The sequence below is a fragment of the Triticum aestivum genome, chromosome 5D, assembly GCF_018294505.1.
Source record: "Triticum aestivum cultivar Chinese Spring chromosome 5D, IWGSC CS RefSeq v2.1, whole genome shotgun sequence".
NCBI lineage: Eukaryota > Viridiplantae > Streptophyta > Magnoliopsida > Poales > Poaceae > Triticum > Triticum aestivum.
In genome coordinates this window covers 295,980,111-295,995,859 of record NC_057808.1, presented here as the reverse complement: position 1 = coordinate 295,995,859, position 15,749 = coordinate 295,980,111, and the positions used below count along the sequence as shown (strand labels likewise).

The 15,749-nt window shown below is 47.6% G+C and overlaps 2 protein-coding genes across 3 annotated transcripts; one reads left to right on the top strand and one right to left on the bottom strand.

The window, feature by feature from the left end:
• Nucleotides 1-356: 356 nt before the first annotated feature.
• On the top strand, nt 357-3,518 carry LOC123121290 (cytochrome B5-like protein). Of its 2 annotated transcripts, XM_044541198.1 has the most exons (6): nt 372-667; nt 1,395-1,522; nt 1,601-1,638; nt 1,928-2,005; nt 2,109-2,200; nt 3,064-3,518. In XM_044541198.1, exons 2-6 carry the CDS (start codon nt 1,441-1,443, stop codon nt 3,128-3,130), a joined length of 357 nt encoding a protein of 118 aa, XP_044397133.1. In that variant the 5' UTR covers nt 372-667; nt 1,395-1,440; the 3' UTR covers nt 3,131-3,518. The 2 variants fall into 2 exon arrangements, with proteins under 2 accessions (XP_044397132.1, XP_044397133.1); XM_044541197.1 differs by lacking the exon at nt 3,064-3,518 and having other exon boundaries at nt 357-667; nt 2,109-3,057.
• A 345-nt stretch (nt 3,519-3,863) lies between these two features.
• Nucleotides 3,864-5,828, bottom strand: LOC100037599 (transcription factor WRKY19). Its single transcript, XM_044541194.1, has 3 exons — nt 5,364-5,828; nt 5,139-5,270; nt 3,864-4,730 (listed from the first exon to the last, which is right to left on the bottom strand). The coding sequence occupies exons 1-3, from the start codon at nt 5,663-5,665 to the stop codon at nt 4,109-4,111; spliced, it is 1,056 nt and encodes a 351-aa protein (XP_044397129.1). The 5' UTR covers nt 5,666-5,828; the 3' UTR covers nt 3,864-4,108.
• Nucleotides 5,829-15,749: the final 9,921 nt, after the last annotated feature.

Here is a 15,749-nt window from a genome sequence, read left to right as displayed (position 1 = left end):
GCTCTTAGTGCTAAATACTAATGCCTCCTCTGGTTTGGAGGAATTTCTTAGGAATTTCATAGGGTAGGATTTTTATAGAAAAAATTCCTATAGAGCTCTTTGTTTATAGGAATGGAATCCTATTTCTACGAAGAAAATCTTCCTATCCTCCACATTTTATAGAAAAATAAACATTAGCGTAGACTCAATGAAAAAAATCCTATGATGAAAAACAAAGGACATCTCCTTTCCTATTCATAGGATTTGAAATGCATGTCATCTTATTTTCTATGACTTTTCTATTCCTATAATTTTTCTATCCTATGAACCAAAGGAGGCCTAGGTTTTTCGGACAGAGGGAGTACTACCTGCTTTTACGTTTTTGCCCGTGGAGTTGATAGATCGAAACAACAGAGACATCTCTCTGTTCGCCTGATCGTCTCCAGCCTATCCGGTACTAGCAGTCCAGCAGCGCAGAACCAGCATCAACGCCGGCGGCCGGCGCGACATACGGCCAAGGCGCAGCCGACACGCCCCTTTCCTCACCCCTATCCCGCCTAGCCCGTGTTCCTCTCCGTCCCCGGCTGCACCCCTCTCTCCTTCCGCGATCTAGGCCCGTAGGCACCCCTCTGTCCGCCGCATCTCAGGCGACGTCAGCGACGACCAAGGACAGCAGCAGCGCCACAAGGTGAGTCTTTTCCACAGATTTGTTACCTCTTCTCCTGGTTCTCCATCAATCCACCTTCTCCTCTGATTTTTCACTCTCTTCTCCATCAGCCGTGAGAGTAAGAGGTAGAGAAAGGAGAGAGAGAGAGAGCACGGGGCAAAGGGGAGATTACTCTGAGAAATCTGCTAAAATAGAAATTGGGCATTTTATCAAATAGTCAAAGTAAAGTGGGGCATTTTATCTATACCAAAGTAGAAGAGCCTTATAGGGCAAATGGGAAAGTGGGGCATTTCGTTTTGTCAAATAGCCCGAGTTCGTCAGATCCGCCTATTCGGAATGGAAATACTAGTGAGGAAGCTTCGACTTTGAGTATTTAGCGCAGAAGAAATACTGGATTTGTTGATGGAAGCGCCCGGCTTTGGAAGCCTGGGCCTGATCGTCTGAGGTAGGACACGAGATCTGGGTAGATGCAATGATGCCATTTTTTAGCTCTTCTGTAACACACTGTGTCATGGCAGTAGCAAAGGCAGCAAGCAGTCTAGGCCGCAGCTAGCGCCTAGCAGTATTACTCCCTGTCAGTAACCCTGAACAATCTAGACCTAGAAAAGTGAGTTTGTAACACTGTCTCTCTTTCATTTTACTGTTCGGATGATAAAGATTCTGTTCGTGGTATTATTACTTCCTGTCAGTGTTGCCATGTTTGCTGTAATCTTTGGTCAGGGACTGAGGCTGTTTTTTTGCTCTGCAGAACACTTCTTCAGTAATACATTGTTCAGTAGTTCCTGAGGTGCAACATGGAAATTATCATCCTCATCTCACTTGTTGTGCTTCTTGTACTGGGAGCACTCTTTGTTATCCCAAGATCAAAAAACAAAGGTAAAAGGGGGGCCTGACTCGTAATCTTAAGCAAAGGCGACTTCACTTTATTGTCGCTGAGTAAATGTTGCAATGCAGGTGAAGGAAAGGATGCACGTTCAGCCGGAAATGGAACGGTGAATTTCGTCCTTCGTATTTGAATACTGTAGTTTTCTGTACTGCATCAACATCTACTTTAACAAGCAACTTTTTCCTGGAATTGCCAGTTACGTTTGTTTATCTGCAGACAAGACTGTTGTTGGTTAATCCAAAATGCACTTGCTTTAACATGCAGTTATGTCTTGAACATATGCCTTTATGGTTTAGAGTGTTGCTTATGGTTGCTGATCTAATGACAAGATTGCTCTAGGTTAATCCAAAATGCATGGCATTTTCTGTATTTGCTTACTGATATTTCATATTCAGACATCTACGAGCTATTCAAAGAAAGAGGTATCAACACACAACACAAGGAAGGATTGTTGGATCATAATCAAGGACAAGGTTGGAACAAAACAATCTACTAGTTTACCAACTGCCATCATCTCGCTTTACCATCTAGTTTGAAATTGGGAAATTTATGTTCTCATATTTGCCATTGATCCAGGTTTACGATGTAACTCCATACGTGGAGGAACATCCAGGTGGTGATGCCATTCTAAACAATGCTGGTGGCGATTCGACAGAGGGATTTTTCGGGTTTGTAACATCTCATAAATATTGTTTACATCATATCCTGTCAACATTGTTCTTAAATGATGATTCGCGTTGATGTTACTGATGTATCACCTGACTGCTCGGGCGTTCATTTACTGCACCTTTTGAGGTTAAACTTATTGAAGATCATTAGTAATTTTGTGATCTTTTTGTCTGGATGGTAATTCAGTAAGTGACAGGGTTACACTTATGGGTCTTTTTACCCCATTTAAATTTTTGAATGTATATCACATTCACTTATGGATCTTTTTACCCCCATTTAAATTTTTGAATGTATATCACATTTTAAATTGCTTAATTGGCCCAACTTAATAAATGCATATAAAGGGTATTTCTGGTTTCCCCGTTGCAAGTTGCAACAGCATGCAAAGGCAATTTTGCTCTCATTCTTCCCTTCCATGATTTGCTGTTGCTCGCATATTCCAAGTTATGGTGCAATAATTTTGTTATCTTGAATAGTGCCCATGTATTTCTTTTGTTATCACTGAAACTGTGTGTGTTATAGTCTAAAAAAACTTTCTTGGTCCATACCCATGATATCTGGGAACATGTGGATGTTGTTATCCAAAGCAAGACAAAAGGTATTTGCACAAGTAAATGAATAGATCTAGATGATGGATGGTCCAAAGGAGAAAATTAAGTTTAAACAACAACACTGATGTGGATGTTTCTTATCCTGATGGGGATGTTTCTTATTCGCTAGCTTTGTCAAGGAGAGCTACATCTGATTTTCCTACTTGTATTTCTATTCCGTTATACTTTTCGTTCAGGAGCGCGTGAAGCTCGCACGTCATTGTATTAAGAACTGTATTTCACATAACTATACTAACCCGACGCGCTTTCAGCCCGCAGCATGGCACACGAGTCTTCGACATCATCGAGGATTTCTGCATCGGCAAATTGGAAGACTGATGATGAGGAGGAGAGGCTGTAAAAGCTCCCAAGTGTGAACCCATGCGCTCGTCTGCAATTTTTCTGAAGGTGACGACGACGAACGAAACCATTTCCTAATCGTGATGAGGACTGCTCCAGGGCCCCCAGCTGCGTGGTTCTGGTTTCATGTTTGACCTCCTGCTTATTCATACTAGTAGCATTGTGTGACCCGACCATGGACTATTTCTGTGTCCCGAATGTTTTCCGAGATTTATCTCTTCATTCGAGAAGATACGTTTTCTTAGATTTATTTATGGAACTTTCTCAGAGCAGACAAGGAACCGGGCCAACTTTTCGTATTGATTCCTTGCATGACAATGAGAGGCTTGCTATACATTCAAAGAAAGCTTTTGCTCAGTCAAGTTTTCCTCTGGTCTTGCTTCAGCTGTCAAAGAATTTCACACTGTTGGGCTCGAGGGGGCAACGTATGAACTTTTCATCTGGCTCATACTGTCCATGTCTCCATGAGTTCATCTTGATGAACACAGTACTAGTAGTATTATTAAGAGGTGATCCTTCATTTTGCTGGCTTATTTGCGAGATCATGTAAGGCAAGTGTAACAAAAGGATTCGTTTGATTTTGTGTCACAGCTGATTATTCCTTTTTTCCCTTTTTGATTTGAAGAGTGGCATTCTATGTCCAATATCTCGATCGGAATTACAGTTACTGTCTTACTGATTCCCAAGAGATGGTGGAACTGTACGAGATGCAGAACACCAATGACAGATTTTTATTTTCCTTGACATAACAATATAATACAATGCGACGCCCTGGTGGCAAAAAGGAAATGGGGAAAAAAGAATTGGGGTGAAGGGGGAGGCAATAATCTTATGTCCTAAATTTCAGACCTGCACTGAGGAAGAACTGGCGTGTTCTTCCCTCCTCTGTCCCTCAGAGGGTGGTCACCTCCAGCTGCTTCTCTAATTTCTACTCCTCATCTTCTCTTTTCAAACATCTCATGCCAAGAAGACAGAAACGTCGAAGTTATTGACGTCCAAGGCAGAAACGTCGAAGTTGTTAACGTCCAAGGCAGAATCGTCGAAGCTCCAATCGGACTGGAATGTGTAGAAGGCAGCCTCCTCCGTGCCGGCCGCCGGCATGCTCGTCGCCTCCACGAGCGCTGACACCATTGTTTGGAGCTCGGACTGCGCATGGAACGGGGTCATGCACATGTGGTTCGAGCCCGAGGTCGCCGGCGAGGGTTCGAGCGACGTGGGCATCGACACGAAGCAGTTCTCCGGCGTCGACGGCGTGGAGAACGGGTGGTGCTCCGGCGGCGTCATGCCGCTCACCGCCGGCGAGGAGAAGCTGAAGGGCGTGGTGGCGCTCCAGCCCTGCGCTCCCGCCGCCGTGAGCCCCTCGGTCTTCACCGTCAGGCTCGAGCTCAGGCTCTGCAGAAGGCTTTCCGCGCCCGGGTTCTGCCCGGCCGGCTGCACCGCCGCCGCCGCCGTCTTATGGACGCAGGTGTGCTCGCCGTGGTAGATCACGTCGAAGAGCGCCGGGTCCTCGTCGGCGCGCTGCACCTGCTTCGTCGCCGCGCATCCCTGAGTCTTTTGGTACGTGCAACGGTAGTACGCCCTGCAATGTTGTGCACGATCCAGATCAGGCACGGCGAAAAAAAGAACACCATGGCGGCATGCCCAGTTCTGAACTCTGAACTTTTTTCCCTTTTACAGAAAAGTTCGCGATTCTGAAGCCAGAACAAAATTACTACTGGCACAAAGCAGCATCACGCCATCATCATCACCTATCCAATAACAGCAGCTCCTTTCGGAACATATCCAATCGGACGCTGTGCACTCTCTGCCCTATTCCTATCTGACATGTGGACGCCATGAATTCGGGAACAGTGTCCCAAATCCAAAAGAGAGATCTCCATCATCTCACGGAAGGAAAAGCGAATGATTTCGTTGCCACTTCGGAAAGCATGTGCAATTACTATTTGAAACGAAGGATGAACTTTGGCCGAAATGCGCCGAGACCAACCTTGGGTGCTGGGCTCCGAGGATGTCCTTCTGGCCGTACTTCCTCCAGCTGCGGCCGTCGTCGGCGGGGGCGTCCGCCCCTCCCGCCGCCGAGCTCACCCTGATCTGACGCCCCCCTTTCTCCGACGTCTTCCTGCGAATCCAAGAACAAGAAATCACTCAACAATCCAGCAAAAAAGATTAAAAGAAAACAGTTTCTCTGCAACTGCGAGGGGTTTTGGGTCACCTCTTCTTGTTGGGCTTGAACGGCGTGTTGGAGACGCCGCTGAGGGGGCTGGGCGTGGGGGACAGCGGCGGCGAGTCGAGGCCGGCGCCGGCGGCCGGGCGCTTGGGGCCGTTGAAGTGGCCGGACCTGATCATGCCGATGGACCTCTCGGTGACGGCGAAGATCTGCTGGGCGAGGAGCTTGCAGAGGTCGGGCGAGCCCCCCAGGTGCACGTCCAGCTGCTTCACCAGCTCCTTGATGTGGCTCAGCTCCGTCACCACCAGGCCGCTCCCTCCTCCATTGCCCTCATGCACGGCCTCCATCTCTATCTGCTCGGGGTTTCTTTCTCGCCGGTGCAGGATTCCTATCTGATTTCTCAGAGCAAATGTAAGATCGGAAGTGTGTGTCTGTGTGTGTGTGTGTGTGTGTGTGTGTGTGTGTGTGTGTGTGTGGAGAGAGAGAGCGCGGAGGAGAGGCAAAATGGGGATGTGATCGGGCAGAAGGGAGGATGAGCTGTATTTAATGGGGGGAGGAACCGCGTCCGGGAGCAGAAACAAGAGGACAGTGACCGCGGCGAGCTTAGCAGGGAGTGATCTGATTGGCCAGTGCCATGCCGAACCGGGTCGGAGTTAATGGATTCCTAGATAAACGGTTGTTGCTAGCAAAGCCCGGGCCCTGCAGGAGCTTGGACACTGATTTATTTGTTTGGGCCAACTGCACCTGCACCACAACAGCAAAAATGTTAAATACAGCTCCATTTTTATCTTGTAATTTTGCCATGAGTTTAGAACCTCGAATTTCGAGGCACATAATGTAGCAAAGCATGCTCATACTTTGGGGGTTGGCCATCACGCTTTGTTAAGCCAACCCAGTGATCTTCTCTTCGTCCCTGTAAACATTGTGACGTATGAATAAAAGCTTTGGGAGATTGTCTCAAAAAGGCAAAAAAAAAAGAAGAAGTTAAATACCGAAAGAAATTCCCCGTTCGCTTTGTTTTCACAGCTTCAAGGATTTTCATAGATATTTCGGAGAAATTTAATTCAGGCATGACATCTTTCCTGGGGGAGGTAGGAGACCACACACTTTTCCTTTAGATAATAGAAGAGTAATCTCGCAAATTTCTATGCACTGCCCCAAGGATTTCTAACAAGAGGTGGTCCCATGCAACAATTTCTCTCTGTCTTCCATCCCATGGACTTTCTTTCTCTTAAAGTTTCTGTAAAATTCTCATATAGAATCCTACGGGCTATATTGATGCTTTCATGTGTTTTAGTGTTGTTTTGAAGTTGTATTCACAAAGCCACGTCACCGGCATCGCATCGGTGTCCCAAATTAAGAGACCTTTAGTTGTCTGGAGAAATCAAAACGATCCTCAACAGGAGAATGAAAATGGGACAGGCAATTCGATGTCGAGACCTAGCTATTGGCTATATACGCGCTTGGATTCTTCTTAATAGCAACGGCAGACGAAGTTGTTGATGCCCGGCTTTTCGGAACAAGGCGGCGCGCCTTGTGAAAAGCCCCGACTCATGTTGTAAACCACGGCGGTCACATGACTGTACATGGATGGATCATGGACGGACGCGTACGCATGCATACATGTCTTTCCTTTGCCACTCCTAGAGGCCACATATATGCAAAGTAAATCGTCGTGATAGGCTGATAGGTACCCGTACACGCTCAAGGCAGGCATGTGATGTGGTAGCGTTGTCTTGTTCATACCGGGAATGATGGAGCCGAATGGTGCATGGACGCATGCAAGAAGGTTCGAACCGTCGCTTTCCCGCGTGTTCGGCGATGCTTCCCGGCCGATACACGCCGCACCTTTTGGTTGCGATCTTGTGGCGAGACCGTGAGCCTGCTTTTTCACTCAGTTCCACACTGAAAGCAATGTCATGATGCAGCTGATATCTCAAGATCAGCCAGGGAAATATGCATGCAGCTGATATCTCTGGCAGTGCTACGTTCATGGTATGGTATTACATATACATTTCGATGGGATGTTGAGAATTTGTTCCCAGCGTGCAGAGGGTAGGTGAAATCCACTTTCCTTTCTGAAAGGAATATCGAGAGGGTCTTAATTAAGTTGTTTCGTACGACTCCTTGACAGCACTCCCACTACACTCCACCCCGACTCACTGATCAATGTCATGTCGGTACAAAATCTTGTAGTATTACTGGTCTTTTACAGTGATTTCATGTGATTGCTTACCAAAAAAGTCGTTTCATGCGACTTCTTGGCAACCCCTCCAGTGTTAAAGATATTCCCTGATCATCTCTATCTCCTCCATCCCTTATACTCCAAGAATTGTATGCGCAACATGAGATAAGCCCCGTCTATCAATAAGTACCACGCGACAAGAGGGTAGAACGCTTCCATCACAAATTCTATATCCAGTACACTGGTTAATAAATAGTGATTGTCTGTTACAGTATGTGTGTATGTGCCGGTGTTAATCAGGAAATGTTGCTACTAAGCTTGAATGTAACAAACAACCCCATCATCATCTCCTAACGGGTCGAACACGATTGGTTTGACGAGTATAGGCATCCACACCCGCTCCCATGCCGCGCCAACGCTGCAACAATCTTAGGCCAGACAGGGGAAGGAGAGAGAGATGTGGAATATTAAGCTCAGTTGCCGATGATGCTGACCAATTCAATGTTGCCCCTTTGCATGCCTGAACCAGGAACCGCAATAGCAGTTGCTCCTACAATCATAGTACTATATATCAACCCAGTGGGCGATATCTTTATAGATACGGATAGCTAAACATATTCGGATAGAAATATGTGTACTACTTTGGGCTATATGAAACACTAGAAATGATATGATTTTTAATGGGACAAAATTCAATAATTTTTTGCAGGTTATCTACAGAGCTACAGCTTGAATCCGTATGTGGTCCTTACTCACTCATGCGGACTTCAGGGAGCTTATGGTTACTGAGTGCAACCGCTGGGAGACGGTAGCACGGGCTATGTTCAGCCGATTTGGGTGGCGAGCTAATATTAGGCTAGGTGTGTAGGCATCATAGTTTGTTTTTTATCGCCGGATGTGGCACTTTTCAGTTCTATATCGCCGGATGTGGCGCTTTTCAGATTTTTTTTTTCCGACTACTGCTCAGTTTATGAGCCTCTTTGGACCTTAAGACTTTGTTACGTTTTTCATTTAATAATATGGCTGCATGCATCGGTTGATGCAGAGACCGTGGGTCATCCTCCTTTTCTAAAAAAATAATATAAAAATATATTTATAGATACGGAAACCATAAAGTACTATCAGAACCACGGATTTAATATTGTAATCCAAGAGTTGTCGTTAGCCATGGGGATCGGATTAATATCTTCATCATCTAAAAAATGTGTTGTTTCTTCATCTAGGTCTACATATGTTTCTTAGTATTTCGTCTTTTTTTGTTTTTTTTTTGCTCTGTGTGTGGACTTTTTTTGGCTGTGTGCATCTTGGTATGCAGAGGCCGGGTGTAATGCTTATACCTTTTAACTAATAAAGCACCCTTTATCGAAAAATCTAGGTCTACATACATATAAATATTCTTATGTTGCTGTTGATACCGTAATCTTCAACCATGTTATGCTAGTGGTCATGTGCGTTCAAGCATTTCTTCCACCGTTATTCAGGTCCGATCCCTTGAGGTCTTTTCAGGTCTAGCTTGAATTCATTAATCTGCACCATCTTAATTTCGTCAGCATATTCTTCAATAGAAGCAGTGCTCTCCGAGCGCGCGTAGGCTAATTAATTCCTTCCTGCATAATGCAAATTAGCACTGTCACTAACAAGATCAGTTCTTGGAAGCGTGTACCAAGCTCATATGGATCATTAAAATGGTCTCTGTCTATATATTCTGTCTCTTTTACATTACACCTGATGTTTTCTCTGGCAGCGCTACGTTCATGACTGGTATTATATTTGTTTATTTGTTTGCGGGTGACTGGTATTATATTTGAACGTTGAGAATTTGAGGATGGGTAAATCTACCTACGTTCTGAAAGGAATATCGGCATGGTCTTAATTAAGTTGTTTCGTATGACTCTTTGACAGCACTCCACTACACTCCACTCTTTTTTCCTTTTCTTTTTCTGCGGGGCACTACACTCCACTCCGATCAGTGTGATGTTCGTACACATAATCTTGTATTACTGGTCTTATATGACTTCTTCACACAAAGTTATTTAGTAATGATATGACTTTTTCACAACCCGTCGGGTACACTGACTAATTTGTACTCTAGTGATTATCTGGTACTCACTCGGTAAAGAAATATAAGAGTATTTAGATCACTACTTTAATTAATGATCTAAATGTTCTTATATTTCTTTACGAAGGGAGTAGATTTCTATTACTTAGGACAGTGTCAATAAGAGAATAAGTAAAATGGTGCTGGCTTGAATGGGGAGATAAGAGAGATGTGGAATATTAAGCTCAGTTGCCGATGATGCTGACCAGTTCAATGTTGCCCCTTTGCATGCCTGAACCAGGAACCCGCATTACAATCATCTATATACCGATCCAATGGACGATATCTTTATAGATACGGAAACCATAAAGTACTACCGGAACCACAGATTAATATCGTAACCCCAGAGTTGTCGTTAGCCATGGGGTATTAGTTTATGTGTACTATTGTTTATCTTCATCTAAAAAAATGCGTTGTTTCTTCGTCGATATTCTTATGTTGCTGTTGATACCGTAATCTTCAACCATGTTATGCTATGTGGTCATGTGCGCTCAAGCATTTCTTCCGCCGTTATTCAGGTCCGATCCCTTGAGCTCTTTCAGGTAGAGCTTGAATTATTAATCTGCACTGTGTTAATTTCGTCAGCAGATTCTTCAATGGAAGAAGTGTTCTAGTTCCAGCAGAATGGAAAATTGGCGCTGTCGCTAACAAGACCAGTTCTTCGGAGCATGTACGTACCAAGCTCATACGGATCATGATCTTGTCAATTCGGAGCGAGTACGTGCAGATGTTCAACTGGCCGGAGAAAGTTTCTGTTTTGCGTCATAACATGACAACTTCTGTCAGCTTAATCTGTGATCATGCATGTTAGAAATAGAAAGAAAAGGTTAACGTCTTTGGTCGTAAAGCGCCCGTCTCTAGTCTAGTCTAGTGGGACTAAAAAGAAATTGGGGGTTTGATGATGAGGGGAGAAGTCAGAGTTAGCATCCTGTAATCCCCATCGGCGAAGCAACCTGGAAGCTGACCGGATGGAGGAATCTTCAAGCCTCAGGCGCGTTAGCGTCACGCCCGTGACGTCGGGGAGAGAGAGAGAGAGAGAGAGAGAGAGAGAGAGAGAGAGAGAGAGCCCGGCCGTGCCGATCGGTCGCATCGTTCATTCGTGGCTATGCATGGCTAGCTAGATCCTCACAGATACGTGTGTGTGTGCAGTGTGTGTGTGTGTGTGTGTCTTAACCTTGGCCATTGGGTTTGATTAGATGGAAGGCATTTGATGTAGAGTTGATGCTACGTACTAGCTTGGATTTTGTTTGGCATGTAGAAACTTCCTCGGAACTGGAGTAGAAGCACAAAATACTATTGATTGAAGAATACGTATACTATATTGTATACTATATTGTAGTAGTATGATTTTGTTACTCTAGTAGCTTGAGAGGTGAACATAAATTCTATTGGAAGGATGATAGGTGATAGCGTGCAATATCCTACTAGAGAACTTGGTAGTACTAGTACCTCCACCCCCTAAGTAACAGAAACACACTAACACACATGATGATGGGAGGTAGAATATCAGGCGGGGCTACGAACGGGATAGGATAAGCTCCGCTGAAACCACATGTGCAACACATAAACAAAAGTAATTTGAACCCATGGCTTCTCAGCACGGCAAGGACAGAGCGTCGCTGATGCGATGAGTGGGTGGGGCAAGCTGCCAAAAACAATAAGTAGCCCGCCCTGCCCTAAGCCCTAACTACCTATATTTCCCCGTCACTGGAAGGTGCACTGGTTACATCAACGCGGGTTTCTTCTCTTGTCTTTGCTAGTAGCAGTAGCTCAGGAATCAAAGAGCTCTCTGCTTTAATCCTTTTCTTCAAGAGACAGCCGGAACTGGTCTAATTTGCTGATGAGGTTCCGAGACCGGCATTTTCTAAAGCGGGAGGCCAAAAAAGGCATTTTCATTCTAAAGCGTCTCACTACTCTTGCTTTCGTGAGTGAGGCCAAAACGTGTGCTAGCAAAAAGTGCTAGCTCGCGAATTAGTAAGCACTTGCACACTTTACATGATAGAGGCAATGTGCACTCTGTTGTTCTCAGTATACTACTACTGGCGAGCAATGCTTTATAAGAAAATTGGCGAAAATCCGCAGAAATACTTGTCATAGCACACCTTCCTCCTCCAGCTCATTCATCGGTTGTATACATACATTGGAATGGCAAGACCATTTCACAGGAAAGTAGCATCGGTTTCCACGGCATCTCACCCTCACCCGCCGGGACCGTCGATCAATCAAACATATGTATGTTTTGAACAGTGTGGTAGTAGTACGCCGTAATTAACACAGAAAGTAAGCAATGTACTCCGATCCATACGGCGGAGTACTATATACGTATACTATAGCTAGGCGCACCGAGCTGCAGATGTATCACATGTGCGCTAAAACATTACTGTACTGCTGCTCTCCCATTGGCCGCAACATGCAAGCGCCAACCTGCTGTCACGCTACTACGGGTAGTAGTATACTCCGTCGGGCCCTAGCTTGCCAACTGCAATGATGGAGCAAACCGAGAGAGCCTTTCGACCGATCGATCACATTCACCTCCGAGGAGACTCCACCAAACCTAACCGGCCCCAGGTTTTGGATGCGCTATCGGTTGGAGGTTGATTAATTAACAAACCAAAAGCTAGTTACCGCGTACTGTATTTTGCATGCACGAAGATAATTCAACAATGCTTGTTGCCAAATAAATCCGGAATGCGGATCGCCTCAAGGCGCCGCCTAACGCTGGCGCCAGGTTGGTCGCCGGCGACGCCGGCGAGGTCAGGATCCAGGTTCTCGTGTCTGGAGATGACCGATGCGGACGTGGCGTCACAAGAGGAGGATGGCTCAGCCGTTGTGGATTCTTCAGCGCCGCCTACCGCGTTACGTCGGAGAAAGACCGACGAGGAGTTGGCCAACGAATTCTGGGCGGATATCGGCTACCCGACGCCGGCGTCGAGGGTATGGGAGAGACCGTCGTCTCGACGGACAGGTGAGTTTTCTCATGTGTGCAGGTCGGAGGCGAGTGGAGATCTGCAACCCAAGGTGGCGCCGGTGAACTCCAACTCTTCCGGGCCTGAGGAGCGCACGGGTTTGAACTCGAAGATGGAAGCGGCAAACTCCAAGGCGGGTGGGCCGCAGTTTTCACCAAAGCTGCCGGCGGCGGTTTGGCGAGGCGTCGTCGGGGTGCCGGCCCGGTCTGGGTCGCTCGTCAAGCCGTGGATTGGGCCGATCCCTCCGCCTAGAGCTTCACCTCTCCGGACGCTCGGTGATCTGTTACCGCATGCTTGCGGCGGCGAAGACAATGTAGGGCCGCGAAACTGTTCGCCGGCGTTCACTCCTCCGATGCCAGTGCGGGGGGCCTCGTTGTGCACGAGTACCGTTCCCGATCCGGAGTTCACGGCGGGACCACACCAGGATGAGGACATGACACATCATAGGCGTCCACTTCGGATAGTCAATCTGAACCGTTGGCTTGGGCACTTGTGGAACCGGACGGGGAGCGCTGCGAAACCTAACTTCTTTCGCTCCTTTGCGGCCGTCGTCCGCTCCCCTGCTATGACGAGAGGCAATCCGGCCGCGCCGCCCGGTTCCAACTCCGGCCACCATGCCCGCCCTCCTCCTGGACCCGTGCAGCCGTCCGATCCCAGCCCGTCCGGAGGGGCTCCGGGTTTCTCTCCAGGGGTATATCTACCGGTCCAGCCAACGCAACCAAACGCACCGGCGGGATCCTTGGCGCCGGCGCAGCAGCAGCAGGTCGTCTATCAGCCGCCAGTGAATCAACATCAAGTATATCAGATGCCGTTCCAGCAGCAGTTCATCAGCAACCCACAGCAGGCATATATGCTTCAACCTTCGGGTGGCCTTGTGCAGCAACATCAGCAGCTCGCAGTGCCTGTTTTTCAACAGGTGAGTAATCAAGGGCAGCAGCTTGGTGCTCCAGCCGGTATGCAACCGGTCGCCGCTTTTAATGTTGGGCCGGCATTCAAGTCTGCTACCTCCAGTCCCGCTATTGCTGCTCGTCCGCGCAAACCGAAGGGCGGCAAGGGCGGCCGTCCTAAGTTCCAGCAGGGAGCAGCGTCGTCTACTCCGAACCCATTTGTCCCTATGACTATGCAAGGGCAACAGAGTGCGGCACCTGTCTTTGCCTCCACGCCAAACTTGCCTGGGGGAGGCGGGCAGATGGTTCTCATGCAGAGCAATACACCAACCTTGCCTCAATCTTCGGTGCCTGCTGGAGTTACAACAACAACTAAAAAGGTGTGGTGCACTAAATGTCAATCTGCAGGGCATACTGCTGAGGACTGTGTGACACAACAATTCTGTTTTATATGTAATAAGACGAATCATCCGATGACCATGCGTCGGTGCCCTGCTCTCAAGATGCCGAAGCCGGTGGCGATGCTCTGTGGATATGGTACTGAGAACATGGCTTTTTTCCAGATGCCTGACAATGTCTGTAGGGAGGATCTAGCACCACAAGTCTCCCCAACAGCGCTAGTCACGATCTCCGGTGGCTCTATCACTTCCAGTATTGTGGAGGCAGAGGTTGCCAAGATTGCTCAGTGCCAGCAAGCGTGGACTTGGGAGGCCATACCACATGGTCAGAATGCCTTTCTCATGTCATTCCCAAGTGAGGAGGTGCTTCTGCGAGTCACAGGGTTTACAGTTTTTATCAAATCTCACAATGTCACTTTGGAGTTTAAGGCTTGGCAGTCTGAGGAGATACCACACCGCTTTGAGTTAATACCTATTTGGGTGCATGTGCACGGGGTCCCCCACGCGCTCCGTCACTTTCTGGGCCTGTGGGCGGTTGGCTCGGTAATTGGCGCAACTATGGATGTGGATCTTCTCTGTTTGCGTCGTCGAGGTATTGTTCGCATACAAGTGGCTGTGCTAAACCTCGATGCTTTCAACACGAGCACGATTAATTCTCTCTCATCGGATGTGGTCGTTCAAGGCAAGGGGTATGAGTTTCGGTACAGTTTGGAAAACTCAGACTTTCGTGTCGATGCTGATTTCGTGCCGCGCGTCTGGGAGCATGGAGATGATCCTGAGGATGACAAGGGGCAGGACAGAGAGGAAACTATGAGGACTAATGATCCAAGCAAGAGGTCAAAAGCATCGTCGTCATCCAATGCCCAGAAGATTACTCCTACCTCGGGAGGAGTGGTGCCCATGCAGCTTGCCGCATCAACATCTGCTTTGAGCCGGACTGTGTCGCCAACAAAGATCATCGCTGTTACACCGTTGAACACAAATCGTCGTGCACCAACCATGGATGCTTCACCGACTATACAGGGGCCGTCTTCGTTGGGTACGCTACCTCCAGCCACTTCTGATTTGGCGCAGGGGATCATTGAGACACCGATACATCAAGTGGAACCTGCTACCCCGCTGCCATCTACTCCTGTGACGCAGCATCATGGCGACGGCTGTGCCATGGCGCCACCCCCGCTGGATGGGTTTGCGTCATCAGAGGACACTGCGGACGACTCCCTATCATCTCCGACGTCCGACACTCGGTCTCCTTCCCGTCGGGGTGTGATCTTTTCCCCGGCGGTTAGGGCGGACCATGAGTCGGCGATGGCGGCGCTGCGAGCTTTGTCCTCCGCGCCTTCTTCGCCAGGAGGAGCGTTGGCGGCTGAGGCGATCGCCAAGGTGGAGGGCGAGGTGCAGCCCTTGCAGTCTCCTTCATCACCTAACCCGTCTACACCGCCTTTCGTCAGTGAGACGGGCTCCGAGATCGATGTTACTCCTTCGTCGCTGAGGCGTAGCGGGCGTCATCATGTCGGGACTGATGGATCAGCAACCACCGACGAGGATACTATGGTGAAGGCTATGCGTAGGACTGCTGCACGCAACCTCGACTTTGAAGGTAATTCCTCTCGCAAATCTTTTATGTCTTTTGACAATTCCAAAGTATCTTCAAATATCACTAGACTTGGGGTGTCACTAGGACGTAATGCGAACGAGATAGATTTTTCGGTCAAGTCTCTAAAACAAGTGGAGTTCGACCGGCTTACGGTTGCTCCCAAGTCTTCGAGCTTTGTCGACCCTCTCGTGTCATATGAGGAGGATGAGGATGCTGATGCCAATCATGAAGGCAAGCTTCTCTCTCATCTGGTTAAAGACACGACTGAAGTAGACCTTGATGATACTGTACGCGACACTA

Bases quoted from the DNA above. Each gene is read 5' to 3' on its own strand.
- LOC100037599 (XM_044541194.1), bottom strand. From the start codon at position 5,665: ATGGAGGCCGTGCATGAGGGCAATGGAGGAGGGAGCGGCCTGGTGGTG. The intron at 5,271-5,363 runs GTGACCCAAAAC...TTGGATTCGCAG, and splicing joins TTCAAGCCCAACAAGAAGAG to GAAGACGTCGGAGAAAGGGG. The intron at 4,731-5,138 runs GTTGGTCTCGGC...ACAACATTGCAG, and splicing joins CTCGGAGCCCAGCACCCAAG to GGCGTACTACCGTTGCACGT.
- LOC123121290 (XM_044541197.1), top strand. From the start codon at position 1,441: ATGGAAATTATCATCCTCATCTCACTTGTTGTGCTTCTTGTACTGGGA. The intron at 1,523-1,600 runs GTAAAAGGGGGG...GTTGCAATGCAG, and splicing joins CCCAAGATCAAAAAACAAAG to GTGAAGGAAAGGATGCACGT. The intron at 2,006-2,108 runs GTTGGAACAAAA...CCATTGATCCAG, and splicing joins GGATCATAATCAAGGACAAG to GTTTACGATGTAACTCCATA.